This window comes from Tachypleus tridentatus, chromosome 3 (assembly GCF_004210375.1).
Source record: "Tachypleus tridentatus isolate NWPU-2018 chromosome 3, ASM421037v1, whole genome shotgun sequence".
Lineage (NCBI taxonomy): Eukaryota > Metazoa > Arthropoda > Merostomata > Xiphosura > Limulidae > Tachypleus > Tachypleus tridentatus.
This window is the reverse complement of record NC_134827.1, coordinates 68,210,425-68,231,321: the sequence shown is the minus strand read 5'-3', so window position 1 is coordinate 68,231,321 and position 20,897 is coordinate 68,210,425. Positions and strand designations below refer to the sequence as shown.

At 31.5% G+C, this 20,897-nt stretch overlaps 1 protein-coding gene across 14 annotated transcripts in view; it reads left to right on the top strand.

The window, feature by feature from the left end:
* Positions 1-20,897, top strand: part of LOC143247048 (poly(A) RNA polymerase GLD2-like) — a 119,376-nt gene that overhangs the window by 30,216 nt on the left and 68,263 nt on the right. For all 14 annotated transcript variants that reach the window (XR_013026325.1, XM_076494386.1, XM_076494385.1 and 11 more), the window contains exons 4-5: positions 2,313-2,427; positions 3,451-3,542. Coding sequence is in view for 13 of the 14 variants with exons in the window: in XM_076494386.1 (XP_076350501.1) it covers positions 2,313-2,427; positions 3,451-3,542 (207 nt within the window). In the remaining variant the exon portion in view is untranslated. The remainder of the gene's footprint in view (positions 1-2,312; positions 2,428-3,450; positions 3,543-20,897) is intronic.

The following is a 20,897-nucleotide window of genomic DNA, read 5'->3' as shown; positions in this document are numbered from 1 at the left end:
ATGAGGAGAGATTGAGCCAAGTAATTCACCTGAAAAGCTACACAACTGACCATTAAAGTAGATGCATGAACACTTTCTGCCCCTCCAATGTTTGGTTATTTGTTTATGAACAGTTTATTTGTTGTTCAATTTGCATACAAATTTATGTAGATGTGCTTTATTATAATATTTATAATATACTACACTTTCATTACCATAGTCGTGATAATTTTTAAGTTATGAGGAAAAAACTACTCACAATGCAGGGGTACGAGCACTTTCTGTCGTAACTGTATAGTGTTTCATGTGACAACCTTGTAGCTTTCCAGGTTTTAAACAGCTACAAACACTATTAGACTGCTACTCATGAACTATCATGAGTAAAAGAGAAGGGGATTTTGCCCTTTCTTGCTAGATTCTGGAATTAATAAATTGGGATCAGTTTGATTATCACAATAGGGAAGGTGGTTCACGTATTGCACTGAACTGGAGTAGTGTTCCATGGGACTCCCCAATGTATATTATACCCACATTTTTCCAAGTAGAGTTTTTGCCACTTCAAGTTTCCAATTGTTGGAGTGATAGACAGACGTTCATCACCTGAGTGATGCTTGAACTCATTCATTGTTCCAATTAAGAAGAAGAGGGCAAAGTTGGGTACTTTTTACCAACAACTCTTGATGTTTTTTTTCCAGACATATGGAAAAAGCAGGGCCAGCCTCAGCAGGAGCCTCGTCATTATTCTGGTTCAGATTGAGATGAATGTAGCTCTTCCTGTTCATCATCTTCATTTCAATGATCATAAAAGAGGGTTCTTGTAATTCTGCACGTGGAATGTCAATTCCTGTACCACCGGTTGGACTTAATTTGATCCACATCCTCGCCATAATTCTGGGGGAAAGAGGTGCCTTTCCTCTCAGGTTAGAGAGTTAGGATTTTAGTTTATAATTTTAGGCTGGGTAATCTCTGTTTCTTCAGGATGAGTGAGGTGACAAAGGTCCCATAATACCAAGTTCAGTTTGTTACATTTTGTTCTACTTAAGGTTGGGTTTGCCCACTTTTGTGTTGCTTGCCTTCTCTTCATTATTCCAGTGGTTTAATATGCAATATTCTGTAACTTTCAGTTTGGAATCCAATAATACCACACTGTGTCTCTCATGCTGTAACCACAACTCCTTGAATCCAGGTTTGGATACATAACCCTATAATTCCACTGACACATCTGTATGGTTGGGGCCTAGACAAATATTGAATTGTTTATAATATTTCATCAGTGGTGGGGAATTTTTAAATTAGCTGAAGAAGTGACCAGGATTGGATCCTCTGGTATTGCAAGTGTGGGCCAGTTTAGGTATAATTGTCCCTAAAATCATGTATTGTTTGTTTTTTCTGGTGATATTAGGGTTTTGCCTCTGTGGCTGTTTGGCTTTTACCACACACATATTAGATATCACATTGTCTGAGTGAAGAGTATATCTCGGTAGTGCACTATTATTATATCTCCTCTTCACACACCCTTTTTTCTATGCAGATGTTTATTGTGTGGATCTAACCCTCACAACCCCAGCACCTTGTAGGATTCTAGTCATAGTGTGAGGAGAAGTAAATCTGTTTTGGAAGTTAAGATTTTCCTGTGCTGAAAATATTTTACTGATAAGACATCCTCCCACGCTCTCTCACACATCCTCCCCATAATTGCTGTTGTTTGGGTATGCTATTTTGGACAGTCTCAACAAAAAAAAAAAGGAGATATGGAGTAATGGGGAATTCACATACAGATCTAAGAGAGAAGGTGCTTTGACAAAGGTGGATCATAAAGGCTAGAAGAAGCAATGTAAGTTTCATACTTAGATGAGGAGGGAAGAGTAAACTTCATCGAGGTAAAGGTATAGTGTGACAGAAGGTAAGAATTATCAGAAATACATATCAGTAGGTGTGGCATGGCCAGGTGGTTGAGGCACTCAACTTGTAATCCAAGGGGAGTGGGTTTGAAACCCCATTACACCAAACATCCTAACCCTTTCAGCCATGGGGGCATTATAATATGATGGTCAATCCCACTATTCATTGGTAAAAGAGTAAGCCAAGAGTTGGCAGTGGGTGGTAATGACTAACTGCCTTCCCTCTAGTCTTATACTGTAAAATTATGGATAGCTTGTGCAGATCGCCCTCATATAGCTTTGTGTGAAATTCAAAACAAACAAATCATTTCAGTATAGGAAAGTGTTAACTTTTGCAAAGAAGATAAGTCAGCTGAACTTATTTATTATTTAATTCTTATGATTATACAACTGATGCATATGTGTGAGTTGAAATATTACACTTGTTCACAGCTGTCAAAAGCAGTCTGGGACCATTTTGTAAATAGTAGGCAGACAGATGAAATGTACAGAAGAAAGATGGATCTTAGGCATGCTATTTTGAGTATCCTGCAAAATAAATTTCCATGTAAGTTCAAATTTATAAACTTCTTTTTTACTGTACCTGTTTATTATATATTTGTAAAGCGATTATGCTAAATTTTTTTGCAAAGAATAGTACTTAGATAGCATTGATTTATCACGAGAATATCTTTTTGTTTCAGGGTAACAGTATTACACTAGTAGACAGTAGCAGCTTTTATGGTTTATCAAGAAGCTTTTGGATACACTTTCTGATTATTTATTTAGCACTTAAGTTTTAAATGTAATTTTGCATTTTCATAGTCTGCAAGTAAACTTATGATTCTAAACTTCTGAAAATAAAGCTGTTCTACTAAGCCTTTTTACCTCCATCACCAAAGCTGATGGAATTTGTTTTTTTTATATTCATGTGTGTCTTTGTCAAAAGAATATTTTTAAATTGGCTAAACGGATTTGGACAAAATTTGGTATACGTTTGGACTGTGACTCAACTTAGAAGTGATTAGTTTTTGGACAGTCAAGGTAGTGAAAATAATTTTAAAAAATGTGTGTGTCTGTTAATACAGGGACTACTCTTTTAACCATTTTTGCTCAATAACTCAGTCAAAATTTTGTTAAACATATGTAGAATAATATTCTTCATTGTCTTACCAAAAATGGTCCATGTTTGTTTTTGAATTGTTTGAAGCCTGATATGATCAGTGTTGCAGGCAGAGATATGAACTGCATTGAGCACATAGTATTTAATTTGTATTTAAACAATTTCTGCTATTTCTTGTGTATAATATTTTATTTGACTGAAGCCTTTAAGTGTAAATTAATAACACTTTCTGTACTATAATAGTTTTTGAAGCATCCGGCATTCAGTTAGACTGAAAGCCATCCTACTAAAGTCAGAACATAAAAACAAACAAACCAGCTTTCATTGTTGAGTAAAACGTAAGATGAGAACTTGTGTATCTCAGTTTTGCATGTTTCTTACTTTTGTATATATTTACTTGTTATAATTTAGTAAATGTTTTAAAAAATATAATATTTTTATAATTGAATTATACGCTCTTAACTCCAGACTGTGGATTATTTGTTGTCGGATCCTCCATGAATGGACTGGGCAGCAATAGTAGTGACATGGACATGTGTTTAATGCTAACACATGGTGAAGTAAGTACTCATAACTAGATTATAAGTTTACATATGACTTGAAGCAAGGTCTGTAGTTTATAAAATATTGTGAGGAAAAACAGTTATTAATTATATGCGTAATCTCTGTTTAAATGCAACAGTTATTTTTTGTCCTGATTGCATTTAATTTCCTAAACTATTACTTAAGTCAATAATCAGGTGAAGTGAATATTCAATTAGAATTAATGATTTGTTAAAACAGTGAATTCTAAATTATAATAATGATAGTATAAGTTAACAAAATGAAGTAAGTGCATAAAATTCTCTACAATATTAACTTCTTCTTGCACGGGTGTATAAGTAACAAATTGTATAAGAAAACAAATTATTTTGTCTGCATGTTCTGGATACACTCCAGTTTTCTGAATTCAAAACTTATAGTGGATTTCTGTTAAACTCTGATCTTACTCTTAGGCACAAGACAGGTCCAACAATAACTCCTCTCCTTTAGATAAGAAACTGGCAGGCAAATAGTTATTTTACAATGTGGAAAAGCTCTCAAGTGTGAAGTACATATTCTTACTTGAATTCAAATGAAATCCAGTTTTAAACTTTTCTATTTAACTTCTATGTATTCTCTTTGCTTATATAGTAAAATTTTTAAGACCTCAAGTGTCAGGGTGCAAAAGACTATCCAAAGAGAGCTTGCAAACCACAAGTGTTCAGTAGACCAAAGTTTGAGAACCTCTGTATTAGAGTGCCTAAGAATTGCTATAAATATTTTTTGAAAACCAGCTTCATCTGTTATGGCCAGATAAGGATTTTGGTGTCATAAGTAAACATGAAAGAACCTTCAGTTTTGTTTGTTTTTTAAATTTTTTCAAGCACTTTGTTTTTATTTGAATTAATCATCTCTCTATGAACATCATTCTCTGAGCATGCCATCAGATTTTAGTGAGTTACATTCAAAATTTAGTTAAGCTTCTTTGTTTTTATGATATACCAATTAATATAACATAAAAGTATAGCTAATATTCTATATTTTAATAGTGTATAAGTTTTAAGTTCTTGCTTTTATATGCAGTAATCAACTTATTTTCCAGAAAATGTAATGATAAAGCACAACATAAACATGATAATAGGAAGCATTCATTAAACATTTTGGAATAAACAGAATTTTGTTTTCAGTAATTTAGAGGTACAAATGGAACAAAATCTATAATACAACAGAAATATGAAGTAAACTGCTTGAATATACAATTTATAATATAAGGAAATGAAAAGTGTAACACAAATGAAATAGTTAAAATAGGTTTAAGTCAAGTGAAGACCGTATATTATTAACAGAGAGAAGAAGATATTTTAAGTATAATGTTTCTTTTATAAGAAGTTCAGTATCATCCTTGGGCTTGGCTGTTGAGAAAATTTTAAAGTTGGAGAGAGAAATTGGAAATTCTCTTTCCATATAGGGCTGATAGATAGTGAATTTGGGAGAGTTTTTATGGATATGTACATGTATTCACATGCTTGTACTTTATGGTGATGTTTAGTTTTGCCAATATAGAAGGCCTTACAAGTGTATAAATAGACAAGATATGAATAATGGACAGCCGACAAATGAATTTTATAGCAGAAATGTTTTTAAGTCTGAAATTAGGTTTCATGATAACTTTCAAGTAAATAAGGGTTTAGTAAGAGTTACATGATTTTTTTCTTTCAGCTGTTTTGTGATAAGTGAGCTCTGGCTCCTAAGATATGGTAAGTGAGTGTATAAGGGAAGTTTGGGTACAGTTGTATCTTAGGTGGTTTGATGACCAAGGTAATTAAGAATTAGAAAATTATCTTCTCTAAGAAATGCTTAGGGTAGCCACTTTGTATGCTAGTAATTTCTTTATGATGAACTAGATAGGATGAAATAAGTCTGTAGGCCTTACTTAGTAGGAATAGAATAATATTGCATTTGAAAAAGAAAGGTATAAAACTGTAAAACTGAGTGAAAATGCCAGTAAATGTTATTTTTAATTGATATGAGTTGATAAATCCCTAGCATCCTGGTAAACAATAAGTTTCAAAAAGGAAATAGAGTTTTTCTTCTCAGTTTTATTATTGAAGTCTGTAGAGGGGTGTAGTGAATTCAGATAGTGAAAAAAGTGCTGGATGTGATAAGTATGATGGAAAATTTCATAAAATTTTTAAGGGGCAAAAATGAACTTGCCCATCAAGGCTGCTCCTTCCAGCTTCCAACTGTAACCACTCATTATTATTCCTGTATTCATCCATTCTTTTCATGAACCCTGGTTACATTTTCTGCTTCCACCACCCTTGAAAGCAGCTCATTTCAAAACCCAATCATGCTATTTGAAAAGTAATACTGTCTTAAACTGCAGATGACCCCTATTTTGTCAAAATTTGGATTTATGACCCATTGTCCTGTTGTTTTTACTGTTAAACACAAAAAACTTTAATGGATGTATATTATCAATACCATTAATAATCTTAAAAAACTTCAATCAAATCCCCCTGACCCTTCTACTCTCCAAAGAAAACAAATTTAGGACAATCCCACCATCTATGATATTATTTTAAAACCTCTTCATTGAACATTCTCTAGCAATTCAATGTCTTATTTGAGGAAGGGTGCTTGAAAAACTATACAGAGAAACAATAATATTCCTTGTCTTGTATTCAGTATTTCTATAGATGCTACCCAAAATAGTATTAGCCCTACTACTAACTACAATATGACTTAATTGATTTACACCAAGATTAACACCAAGATCTTTTTATTCCATTCATTAATACTCTGTTCTCTACTCTCTTGATATTTTTCTAACAAATTTAGTAACAGTTATCTTATACCCACAGATTTACTTTTTGTAACAAGAGTTTTATAAGACATCAAATGCTGTCTAAAAATCAAAGTAAACCAAATTCACAATATTTTTTTCATTGATTTTTGCAGTAACATTCTCAAAGAATATTAGATTTGTTCAACAAGACTTTCTCTTTGTAATAACATGCTGATTTATTTGATACTATAGCAAACTACTTAAAGTGATTCTGTAATACATCTTTAATCATACTTTTCAAAACCTTTACAACTACTGATGTAAGATTAAATGGCCTATAATTGCCTGGACAATGTTCATCATCTTTAAATATTGAACTACTGTTAACCAACTCCTAATCTCCTGATATTCTTCCATGACTCAATGACCTATAAACAAATGTCAGCTAGTAGTTCACAAATAAAAATATTTAAGTTTCTTTAAACTTCTGTGATGAAAGTTTTCTAGTCCAGGGGATTTATCAAACTTTTTTATTACAGTTTCAGAACTTAAAATAATATATTTTTATATCATTATTTTCCCAATACATTAAGTGCTATGATTGAGGCATAATAGTCATACTTTCCATCATAAAAAATGAAGAGAACATATAATTTAATAAGTTTACCATCTTATAATCTTCTGAGAATGGCTCCCCTCTGTAATTTTCAAGAGGCCCAATCCCCGACATATACCTATAAAATTCCTTATTGTTTAACTGTCCAAGCCAGTTCTCTTTCATATATAGTTTTTACCCTTTTAACTTTCATTTTAACAAGCTCTCTTGAGTTTGTGTAGTTCTTCAAGTCCATGTTATTGCCAGTAAGTTTAAATTTCTTGAATTTATTATGTTTATTCCTAATTTAAACTTCCACCCAAACAATACTGACTTATTCTGTTCTGTTGACCCTTTTTCTATAGGGTATATGTAGTTCAGTATGCATATGAATTTTTCTGTAAATGCTTCTCACATCTGTTTAAGATTTCTCCCCATTTCTTTTAGTTCAGTCTATACACAAGCCAGATTCCTTAAACAAGGAAAGTCTCATCAACATACCTTTTGTAGAGAACAAGTTTAAAGCATAAGGGACGGTTGTCAGTCCAGTTTTAACTATGGTGACAGAGAAGAATATTGGAAAGGATGGGAGGGAAGCCCATAATAGTGCTGTTTATTTGCTTATACAGGATATGGTTAAAGAGGAGAATAGTCTTTAGTTGAGAGTTCAAGCATAGCTTTGAAATCAATAACAAGTTTGTTTTTTTAACAAAGAGATTAAACAGTGCAATATTAATAGTTACCACCCACAAACAGGATAGTTATTCTTTGCCTTTGATATTGGTTTTGGCTATTTAAGCATTGGTCTTTTATGCTTCAGTCTTTTTATACTCCACTTAAATGTTTTTGGTAATATCTAATTTGGAAATTTATTTACCCTTATCAATGGGTCTTCCATCCTGGTAATGTATATAAGCACCTCACTTAGATAATGTAATCATTTTTTTCAACAAAGCATCAGTTAGAGTCTTTTCTGATAGAGTGCTACACATCCTCTTGTTATGGATTGCAATATTTGTACGTCTGAGGATTTCAGTGTAATTATAATTTTCAAAATAAAGAAATGAAAACCAAACTACTCATACATGATATTTGCAGGTATGAATGCCCTTATTACTGTTGTCAGCAAGGCAGCTAATCTGACTTCCACTGCTCTTCCTTTATTGTCTAGCATTTCTTTATGGTTAGGGGGAAGATTCACTTTCAGCTGGGACTGTCCATGTTTTTATCCCCTCAGATATGGAGACATGCATTTGATGTTGGGTGTTGTTTTTTTTCCTAGGGCTCCTGAAGTTACCCTTTTGATAATCTTATAGCGAATTTTTTTTTCTGTTTTCTGACACTTTTCTTTACTCCGTCAGCTTCTCACGAGTCTGATTTGGATCCACCTTCTACTCCTTTTCTTCAATTAATTATTCGGATTTCAGAGATTTTGGAGCTTTTCTTTGTTCTCTCTCAGTTTATTCCTCCCTTGTTGGTGGTAGGGACTATTTATATTCTCCTCTTTACTGATTTTTCTGATTTGGACTGGGAGATTTACTGTTTTATTATGCAATGGGATGGATAAACCTTGTACCCTTATTTGTCTGTTTGCTTCCCTTAGTCTTCTGCCTCCTGGTGGAAGGATATTCTTTGTGGCTGCTAACATATTAATTCCATAAGTTGGAGTTGTTGGCATGTTTGTAAGACTTTCTCCCTCCTCTTTGCTCCTGCAATATCCTGATAAATTTCTTCCTTTCTGAACCTCTGGCAACTAGAGAAGAAGATACATTTATCTGTGCATTTCTTTTGTCATCTATTTTTCACTTCTGCAGTCGATTGTAATCTGATAATTTGTTTTGGCCTGTTAGGCCTGGAAGTGGTATGGGACTCTCTTTATCTTCTTTTGTGGTGATCATCTTTAAAAATGTCAGAAGCTTGGTTCACCTATTGCACAGTTTCCAGAGTACTGTTCCTCAGGTTTTCTCAATGCATTTTACCCTCTAGGGACTCTTCAGTTAATCTTGGTTTTCTCCATTTCTTTAGAGGTGAATTCTAAAATACCCATTTTGTATATTTTAGTCTTTACACGAAGTATCTTCCAAGTTATCTTTGATAAATTTTAGCACGTTTGTCTTTTTTTAACTGATTTATTTGTCCATATGGAGACATTTCTTGACTGGTATTGAGACTTCTCCCAGTGCTTTTTTCTCTTATTTTGAGAATTTCCTCCTACCTCATAACCATTTGTAACAACATCTTCTGGATTATAAGGAAGAGGAGGACTTTTGTCACAATCTTTTCTCATTATTTTCCAGGGTCCATCAGATCTTGTTTTCACTTTGTGGCAAGCATTTCCCAGACAGATGTGCTTCTTTCAGTTCAGTTCTATACTAACAACTAATTTGATTATTCCTACAACTGATTGCAACAGGCTCTGTAGAAAAAAGGTGTTCCACAAGTTTTTGATCAGGCATCTACCAGATAGTATTACCATATTATCATGGACTACCATGAATAAAGCTAAAGGGGATTCTGCCTGTGTCTACCAATTTTCAGATTTAATAAATTGGAATTGGTTTCCTTTTAAAAAGGTAGGAAGCTTGGTTCACATATTGCACAGTTTCCAGAGTACTGTTCCTCAGATTCTCTCAATGCATTTTACCCTCTAGACTTTACTAGTAGCACTCGGGAGCCCTAGTTTCTAGTCACTTGGGTTGTGGAGAGAGACTTTTCCTCCAGAGTGTTCAAGTGTGTTCTTTCATTCTTGGAGAAGAGGGTGAAGTTGGAATTCCTCCCACTAGGGTCTCTGGATGTTTTCCCCTGATGTCAGTAAGAGTGGCACCAATCTCCACAGGAGTCTACTTGTAATTTTGGTTCAGATTTGACATGATGCTATCCAGTTTAGATGTGCATGGATCTTCTCTTTGACCAATGCTAGTTTTGTATATTGTTGACTATCTCGTCATAATTCTGAAAGAAAAGTAGTCTTGTAAATTCATTTCTTGTAAAAGATTTTAAGTTGGGTGCAAGGAATTTAGCTAAGTTATAATGGTGAGTGCCTAAGACAGAAAGTGGGAGGTGGTATTTTGTTTGTGAAATTTTGGTAGGTCATATAATACTTCAGCTGGAGCCAGTAGGATATAATTTAGTGTAAACACAATCAGAAATAATATTTCTTTTGCTTAGGTTTCTAAGAAATCTCTGAATGTTCCCTTGAAGTTGTATACATAAATGGTTCTCTGTTTACAAGTTTGAACTTATTGTGACTATTAAGAATGTCAAGTATTTTAACGTAATCAGCTTTTGTGAGATTAACAACTTTTCCCTTTCCTTTGTCTGGTCACTTGATGATGATGTTTTTATTTCAGGGAAGTTAGTTGATAGCTGCTAGTTCTTCAGATTTCGTATTAGAAGATATTCTGCATGTCTTATAGCAGGTGAAGAGTGCTGGTTTTTTTAACTTCATAATAAATAGTTCTTTTGTTTGTTTATAAGTAGTCTTGGAAAAAAAATAGGTAAATGTTTTATGTTTCAGTACAAGGATTTCCAGTGATAGAAAAAATTGATGTAATTGAATTTTGAGGAGGGTAAGGAAAAGCTCATTCCTTTGCTTGGTGCAGTTTTTTGATTGTCACATAAAGTGATGTTGCTGTAATTAAATATGACTTAGTCAGGTGATATCTTGTTAGAAAGTGTCTTCAGTTTAACATTCTGTATGTGTTCATATCTAGCAGTTTTCATTATTTCAGTTAGTAAGATTCAAAAGGTGGTTGAAGTCCAGCTATCCTAAGCATTTCCCAGAGAAACTAATTTCCTAATTCCTAACTAGTTTGTTTGTCAAACTATCTAAGATACCCACTGTATCCAAACTTCCCTAGTGCACCTGCTTAATATATCTTAGGAGACAGAGATCCCTTATCACAAAACAATTGAAAGAAAAAAATCATGTAACTCATACTAAACCCCAAATTGACTTGAATGTTATTACGAAACTAAAGACCTACTGCCCATTGTTTATCTCTTGTCTACTTATACACATATAGAGAGTGTAAGACATACTATATTGGTGAAACCAAATGCCACCTAAAAGTCTGAGCACGTGAACACATAAGCATATCTACAAAAACTAGAAGAAAGGTTAAACCCTCTCAAATTGACCATCTGTCAGCACAATATGGAAACAGGACATCTAATTTCTCTCTCCAACTTTAAGATTCTCTCAACATCCAATCATGTTACTGAACTTCTTATAAAAGAAACATTATATCCAAAATCTCTTTTCCCATCCCTAACTAATTTGCAGTCTTTACTTGATTTAAACCTATTTTAATTTAACTGTCTCATTTGTGCCACATTTTTCATTTTCATGTGTTATAATTTGTTTGTTCAAAGTTTTTACTTCTCATGTATATATTACATATATTGTTTGCTGTTTTTTACTTTTTGATTACCAGTGATTATGATTCTGAAACATTTAATAAGTGATGAAACTTTGTAGAATGGATGGCAACTGCCTGTTGTGGAGACAAGTGTAAAGGACAGAGGATGACGCTTCTACAAACTTTCATTATAAATATCCTGCCCAAACAATCTATCAAAAAATATTTAAGTGCTTTCTGTTATTTAGCTTGTACTGTCCTTTATCATTTTGTGAGGTAATATTTAATTTAGGCTTCTCTAATCTATTTACCAACCCTCTAAGAAATATAAAATTAAATGAAATTACTTTTCATAATATCAACATCTCTCAGTCAAAGTATAAACTTCACAACTTTTATTTGAAATGGAATCGTGAATTGTAAAATATGACTCACTTGTTATGCCCAACTGCCACATCCTCTCTTTCACACACTGCTCTTAATATTTATTGCCTTTTTATACTATATTATTTATAACCAGTAGAAAGCCAGAGTTTTAATCTATCAAATTTGTTCTATATTACACTGCTTTCTGTACAGAGAATTGTTTATTTCACTTGAAACTTTATGCCTATGTGAAGTATACTGAGGAGATTAACTGAATTTCTAACAGCTGTTATTACATGATTAGAAGAAGCCAAAAATGACAAACATAGGTATAGGATGTTATCAGTTTTTATCTGTTGCTGTTCTGTGTCTCAGTGTATTATTTGATTAAATAGGCTTAAGTTTCATAAAATTATATATAAATACATGCATATTGTTACAATTTGCAATCATTTGAGAAAAAGAGAGTAATTTAGAATTATATCCTAATTCTTTTAAGATGGTTGAGAGATCAGTCTAATTGACCAACCCTATATAGAATTATAGTATAGAAAATAAGAGATAAAAAATATTTAGGTTTTAGAGACAATACAAATAAAATTTGAAAATTTTCAGATGAAGAAAAATATTTTTAGCTATAACACAGAGCTCTAGATAAGATTTTAGGTCAATGAATATTTATTCCTTGAAATCCAACTCAGTGGTGAAAAATGTATGTTCAAGACAGCTGGTATGGGTATTAAAACTTTTATTAAAATAAAGTGGAGAACAGCATTTCATCCTTCTTAGGTCATCTTCAGGTTAACAGGTTTTGTGTATTTAATAAAAGTCTTGAGATACATTTTTACATCAATTGGGTTTCTTGTCATCATGAATCAGTGCTGAAAAGAAAAATTTCATTAAGTATTTAAAACAGTCCACCTTTTGCCTCCTTAAGGATAAAAGAAGGTACATGTACAAATCATTACCTTGACTTTGCTTTGCCACACAAAGGTAGTCTTGTGTTTAAAAGTGGAAAAATGCCCTGCAGTCCTATATCACAAAACTGGTATGGCAGTTTGACTTGCCTGCTCATAGTCTGATATGACTAGCTTAAGCCTCTACCCCACAGCTGAATGAATATGATTAACTGAGTTTATAACTGATTAGTATCTTTGCACTTCTTAAGTCTTTTATAACTCTGTTTCTGCTAAATAATAAGCACTGTAAGTAGGTTTAAAGATTCCTGTCCATGATTTCTGAGAACTTCAAAACTTTCACATATTTACGTGTTAAACTGTGTAAATATCTATTACATATTTACCCATTAAAATTATATATTGTACTTCTTCAACATCTCTCATGGAAGCTGAGGCACTTTTTTTATTTCTTAGCCCTAGGCATATGTAGTTGATAAAACAATCACTTTCTTCTTTTCTCTTTTGCAACCCATAGCCTGACTGCTTTAATTGGATCATAATTTCATAACTTAATATTACTCATTTGAATGCTACAAAGAATGTTTCTGCTCATTAAACATTTTATTCTATATTGAGGATTGAAAATTGTTTTGCACTCAACACTTGTAATGGTTATACACAGAACTGTCATGCACAGTTTTGCAAACTGGGGCATAATTTATTTATGCATTTGTATAATCTTTGATACAAACTCTGAGTAGGTAAATGTTTGTATGAGCCTGATGTCTTACTTTTTGTTATCGGCTACTCTTTGTCTAAATGTTTGCTGACTTGTTTTTGTTCTACTCTTTGTTCATTCTCCCCTTGGAGACTTCCCTAAACATTTACTGTTTGGTCAGTTCTGTATAACAGTGTAAGAGACTCAAGAGCTCTTTCAGTTTTACCAATACTTGTCAAATTTACCACTATTGGTTCCAACAAAATGCTAAGTTAAAGTATTTGAAAATCTGCCTTCATTTTTTATTCTGTAGTTTATATTCTCTTTTAGACCAGATATATACCTCCTTTTCAAGTCTGATAGTTCATTTTGAATGTTTTAAGAATTCTTTATAAGTTTTTCTCCATTTGTAAAAGCACTAGTTTTCCTTCTCCTTCTCTAAGTCCCATGCTGTCTGTCATGTTCTTGAACTTTAACCTCAGTATTCTTTGATACACATGATACAGAGTTTTTAGTATTGTATGTTCACAGTTTTATTAAACTTCTTTTTGTTTATGTTACACCAGTTAGTATAGCATAACATCTTATCTAATAATCCATATTTTGGTGGTATGTAAGTTTTATGTTCCTAATTCTACAAGGAAATATTTTTAAAATTTCTGAATTTTCCTTCGTATGACATGTGACATATTTTTTCTAGGCCTTCTCCATTTTGTTAAATTGCCCATTGAAAGAGTAAGAAATTAAATGTAAATTACTCACTGTAGAATAATTATTACTCAGACAAACCATCCTTTTCATAGCCTTCAATTTTGTTTGGTTATAGAGCTACCAATAGAAAATCAAACCCTTCCTACCATCCCTATCTGTCACATCCTCTTTTTTTCAGGATATGCTCATAGTTCTCTCTTACAGTTACCTATAATTGATATAAAGTCAAGGTTTTAATCTACCAAATGATGTATTGCAGAACACTTTGTTCTGTACAAACAGTGTTCCGGTGAGAAAATTAATGACAAACTTGGATAAATTTGTAATGGCTTTTGTTGCACAGTTAGAAACCCAGAAAAATTTTGAGAGCTACTTTTTGCATATTATTAGTATATTTAATACCTTACTACCATTAGTATAAGAAATAAGGCTTAAATGTCCTAGAGAATCAACAGCAAGAAAATAGAAGATTACCATGTGGGAAATACAATATGATAGCATAACGTGAAGTGCATGTTCCTCAGTGATTCACAATTTATAATGGCATGAATAATAGTTGGACACAGTTCAAGGGGCAATAAAAATTTATTTGTAATAAAGGTATATTGTTATGAGCTTAAATCTACTTAGAATAAATTATTGTAGTTTCATCTTACAATTTGAAGTCATTTATGAAAGAAAAAAAAGGGTTATTTGGATTTTTATTTTGGTGGTTCTGAGGATGGTCAAATTGATCAATCATATTTTGAGTTAGGGTAGATAAAGTAACAGATAAAATATAAAGTTTTACTGAAAAAAAACACGTTTGAAATGGATTGAGGAAGTTTTTAGGGAAGGAATAAAGGAAATTGGAGATTTTTATGATGATAAAAAGTAATTTTAATCATAGCATGCAAATTACTTTTTACACAGGCTATCCAAAACAAATACTCAACACAGTAATAAACAAATCTATATTTTACTTTATTGAAATAGTGTATAGTTTTTGGCATCTCAAAAACAAAACTTGTAATGTTACGTGAGAGACTATCAAATTTTACGAAGATATACACACTATATTGAAAGGTAGAAGTATTAAACCTATAAAACTTTAAACAAGTACAAATAGGTCACTTGGTTGGTCAAACTGACAGATCCTGTGTTGAAAGAGTTGAACATTTTTATATCCTGATCCAAGAAAATATAACTTATCTATTGCTGCTTCTGTCAATGGCTGTATTTCATTAAATACCAAATTTATTTTTGTAATTGCTCACCAAGAACATCATAAGTTTTTAGTATAAATGACACTAGTATCACTGTCTTATATTTTGAAAAGTGTTTGCAAAGTTTGAAAGTATAACAAAGGCTGAGTTATTATAATTCTAATACACAGCTTCAACAGCATTTTGAGCTCAAGCCATCTTATGTTGACTCATTTATTCTAAGTTGTTGAATAGTGTTGAGTTTTTGAGTATGGTGACTTGACCTATTCATCAAATGAAAAAGTTAAAATTATTTCTAAATGTCTTGAGAGTGTCCACTTTTTTTAGGTTAATCTATTACAACTAGTTTAGAAATTGAGCAGTACAGTGGCTCTGTACTGCAAAAAAGGTGTACTTTGATTTCATTTGCAGACCAACACATGTCATTATTGATGCACCATCTGCTGCTGGAGAAACAATTTTAGTTGAGTCAGATCTGATGTTAGTGAGACACTGCATTGTGTGACCTTTGCCATCCCCAGTGACTACATTTGTTAATAACTTTGTTATTGTTTCACCATTCTCCACATATCTTATACATATTGATTAATCTGTGCTTTTATCTATCATTATTGTCTGTCTTGGACTGAAGGATTTCTTCTTTAAGTGGCTCTGAATAACTCTACCTATACATGACTGAATAACATTTTGTGTTATGTAGTTTAAATTATTATATTTGATATTTGTGACTATAACATTTATTGTTACATGACTTAAATTATTATATTTGATATTTATGACTGTATAACATTTTTTGTTACATAGCTTAAATTATTATATTTGATATTTGTGACTGTATAACTTTTAGTGTTACATAGCTTAAATTACTATATTTGATATTTGTGACTGTAAAATATTCATTGTTACATAGCTTAAATGTAACAATGTAAATATAAATGTAAATGTAAATATCTTTGTGTATTTGTGACTGAATAATATTCATTGTTACATAGCTTAAATTATTATATTAGATATTTGCTTCATTCAAATTCTATAACTCAACTGTTGACTATATCAGATGGCAATTCCTCCTTTGATACATAAAAGGTTGTAGAAATTGACTTTCATAATCTCATACAGAGGTTGACTTATTTTCCTTCTTAAAATCACTGCCATACATTTATTCTTGTCTTCAGATTTTTTCAGGAAACCTTTCTTGGCCTGCTAGTGTTATGAAGACAACCTATTCCTCTCAGTGCTGTTCTTTTGAATATTAGGTGATTTTTCATTTGTGCATGTGCTTCTCACTTTTCTCTTTATTCAAATGCTGCTTTTCAGTTCATTAGTTATCTACTCCTTCACCAACCAGAATTTTTTTTCCTCTAAAACTGAAATGTTTTTCAGAAATAGTAGTTACAGAGTATTTCTTTACTGTTTGATTGCTAAGTTCAGTGCAAGAAAGGGCGAGATCATCTATGATTTTGCAAAGATCTCTGCACTGTTTTCAGTTTTATCATTTTGAGTGAAATATTTGTATGATGAGTTCATATTTTTTATGTAATTTTTCTTAAATCATCTTGATCCTGTGCTAAACTGTTGATGAGATAAGATTTTTGTCATTCAAGTGTCATGAGTGCTTGATAAAGTAGATAAAAATCAATAAACATTTGTTGACTAGGATTACATCAGACTGGTTGATTACACTAAAATTTAAGTGTTGTGCCATATTTAACTGGACAGCAGGAAACCAGTTGTGAAGGCATGATTAAATTGCATAAATTTACACCAAATAAAGACTGAATCTATACTCTACATTTTTGTATGCCTAGATTCTTTTCAGGAAAAATATGCGTGAATGCATAGAACATGTCCTTATCTAGAGCTTTGCTGACATGAAAATTACTTTGCATGTATAGCAGTCAAACTCTGAAACAATCTAATTACAGACAACATTTTAGTAAAAATACTTAACCTCAGAATGGCAGCTAAGGGTCACTGTGACTCCATACTGCCTGACTTTAATAATTTAAAATTTAATGTAGGCTTTCAATGGTTAATTAAAAATTGAGTTTTTTTGCCTCAGAAGGCTTTTAACATTTACTGAAAGCTTTCCAAATTTTGTGTCATTACATTAAGTACTTTCAGAGCCATAGTATGTAATAATTTCTCATAACCATTGTAATTACAAGATGTAAAATGAATGAACCTGCTGTGTAGAGCTAAAACTTATTATGACTGCAATCAGTAAGTTTGTTTATGCATGTTGTTTGAATGGAATAAACATAAAAATAATATTCAGTAAAGACTTGAATAATTAGAATATTTGATGTATCATAATCATTAAATAGTAAACTTAGCTAAACTTATTTGATTTGATGGTTTTGTGAAAATAATGAAAAAATGTAATGTTTACAAACACACCAACTCAGTAAAACTACAGTACATCTTTTAAAAGTAAAAACAGTAAATTTAAACAAAGAATTGAAAATCAACAAGATACTTATGTTAAGTGTTAAGTAATCTCTAGTGTTGAGGTAAACCATTTGTGTCTGACGAGAACATAACTTTCTTTAAATATCGTACATTTGCTATTGCATTAATCTTGTACTATATTTTCTTTATTATTTATTCATCAAGTCTATAAACTGTATAAGCTTACTTTATCTCAAGGTGATTGACACCTTCCCATCAGTTGAGCCTCCCCAGTGACACACTTGATGTAGTACTGTAACAAGGTTTGAATTAAGTCCTGTACAAAAACACTAAAATCAACATGGTCTCTAGACATGATAGATTCTCAGTAGTGTAGATAGCCCTCAAATAGCTTTGTGCAAAATTCAAAACAAACCAAGGTTCTCAGTAAAAGTAATCATTGGGGTGAGCAAAAAAAATTTTAAACAGAATTTGATAAGTGGAATTTGTACGGGCAAAGCATTTTGTGAGCAGAAATAAGATAAATTGTGTTGCTCTTCATTTAATAAATTAAAAACAATTACAGTATTGATTTGAAAATATTTTTGAATTCAAACTGATGAAATATACATATTTAGAATTACTTGTGTTTTAATAAATTTTGTCAAGTGGAGAAAAAATATGAAAAGTCAGAGGAAATCCTGTCTCTAGACATGAGACACAATAATGTATAATTAAGTTACATTTATAATAATAAACTATACAGTTGTGTATTAATATATACTGCATACAATTGTATTAATTAGTATTTAAAAATAGTAAAATGTGTATGAAATTATCACAGTGTGCTAAAAATATGTAGGTCCAACAAATCTTGATAAAACTGAAATACAAACACTAATAATCCAAGCACTTTCTAAAGGCGGACCTTTTTTCTTCAGGGGCAATTTGGAAATGGAGTTATGAAACATTCTTCCAAGAGTGCTTTATACACATTTTCATACTTGTTATTATAAAGTATTTAGTGTTGTTTTTCATGTTTACAAGTATGTTTAAGACAATTTTATGACCTTTAAGTTTTGTGCCTATAACTGTGCAGTTATTAAAAGTCATTGTAAACTACTAAGGGAAGTGAATAATAATTATAACTGATTTTATTTATTAGATAAATGAGTATCTACCCAACATAAAAACTATGTATATTTTTGAAGGATCCTAAATTTAAAATCAAGCAGCATAAAAATTATAATAACATCAATTTATTATGTAAAATAAAACTTTGCAAGGTTATAACTTCATATTTTATAGTTTGAAAACCATTAAAGAATGACTAAGAATGTTAGTAGAAAGTTCATTCAGATAGTATAACATAAATGTGTTAATAAATAATAACAATGCACAGCTTCTTCACACTAACTTCAGAAATGTGTTATTTTTATAATGCTGGTAGGATGCATGAATGAAGAGACTTCTACTTTATTATGACAGTATTTTGAATTAATTAGTGTTGATGATTTGGAACTAAAGTAACCTAAATGAGTCAAGTTAACATTGCAATAATCAGACTATACTCGAATAATTTTAAAGCATATCTCTTTATTTCGATTAATGCTATTGATATGAAAATAAAAATGGTTAGAAAACAAACATTTCAGTATTTTAAACTAAAATCAAGTAGCTCTAATTATTGATAATCAAATATAAAACAAATTATACCATTAATAAATAGAATGCCTGTTTTTTTCTTTAAATCATTCTTTATCTACTCATTTTCTTTTATTTTAGACATCATCAACACAAAAAATACTGTCTAAGAAAGTTCTAACTTTAAAACAATACTAACTACAATTAAAACAAATATATAAAGTCTAGATTTGTTGTTAGTGTCTGCAAAAAGCCAAGGCTTGGAATTTTACCATGGCAACAGTTAGTTGATGCTGAATGGTTATATTAACTTATAAATAACCAGCCGTTGGCCAAGGCCTTAACTAAATTGCTTTTAAACTCCAGGTATGATGATTTTAGAAAACTTCAAAAAAGCTTTAATGGTAATGAATTGCCTAGTCAAATAAAAACCCTGATGTATAATGTTGCTTTTTACTACAATGTGGGTAGTGTAAGGAAATGTGGCAAAGATTTGCCTTTCCTAGACTCTCTACCCTAGTTCCTCTCTGTTTATACAACATTAAGGAATAGAGTTGTTAATTTCTGTAAAAATGGATGGGGCTCTGGATCCACCTAGATCCTCCATTTGGATTAAACTTGCTTCTACAATAATAAAGAATAAATCTTATGCAATTTTAAATAGAAACATAACATAATGTAAAAAACACAAAATTTAAACTTCATTTAAAATAAAGATAACAATACTTAAGTGTCATTATCCCTTTTATTGTAAAACATCATTTTTCTCTGAATGTACTTTATTTAAGTAGCCACAGAGCTGGTAGTGTGTATTGCAGCCACTGGCCTTATTTCCAGTTATCAGGTGGAAATTAGTAATAATTGCAGGTAGCGTTGTTATTTTTTTCTAATAAAGACAGCTAATTTAGTAGCAATGGGAATCAAACACAATGTAAACTTAAGTACTCACTTAATTATTAGATATTAGCTAATTATTAGATAACATTATTTAAGAATTACAAATTTGTGAGTAAATATAAGGATTTGTATGAATGCATATGTATATTTCAGATTCTTTTATATTAAGGGACGTAAAACTTATTTGATTGGCATGCTCAAGTAATGTTATTGACCTGGAAATTTCTTTTAAGAGTTTTGAGTTGATGGGCAGCTGCAGGACCTTTATACTACCTGTCTAAAAAAATGTGTACTGAAAATTTGTTTCATCATATGGGTTTTAACCACATTCTCTAGATCATAAATTTATATACTGTATAAACCACCATTATATTTGTCATATCCAAATCTGCCTTATGAGTTCTTGTATAGGGAAAAAGGGCTCATTGACACCAGATATGTCAGTTGTGATGTTGACATATCGGGGTCATTCTTGACACACCAATATCCTGTTGAGCAACTCTTGTTTTTTGTAGGTTGATATTGTGCTTCTATAATTGTGCTAATTAAGTTTGACACTAATGTATGAGACATTAAAATAAACCTGAATAACTGGGAGATTTGAATTGTTTAGCCTTCAATGTAAAAATAAATAGTGTGGTTATCTGTTAAGGTGTGCAGTCATTCTATAAAGAAGAGACAGAATAATTTAGATTCACTACTTTTGTGTTTGTTTGTTTGTCGAATGGTTCAGATTGAGTGAAGTTTATTGTAAAAAAAATCTTGTAGTATAAAAAAATAACATAAAATATGAACTTTTATGTAAAGTAAGCTTGTTA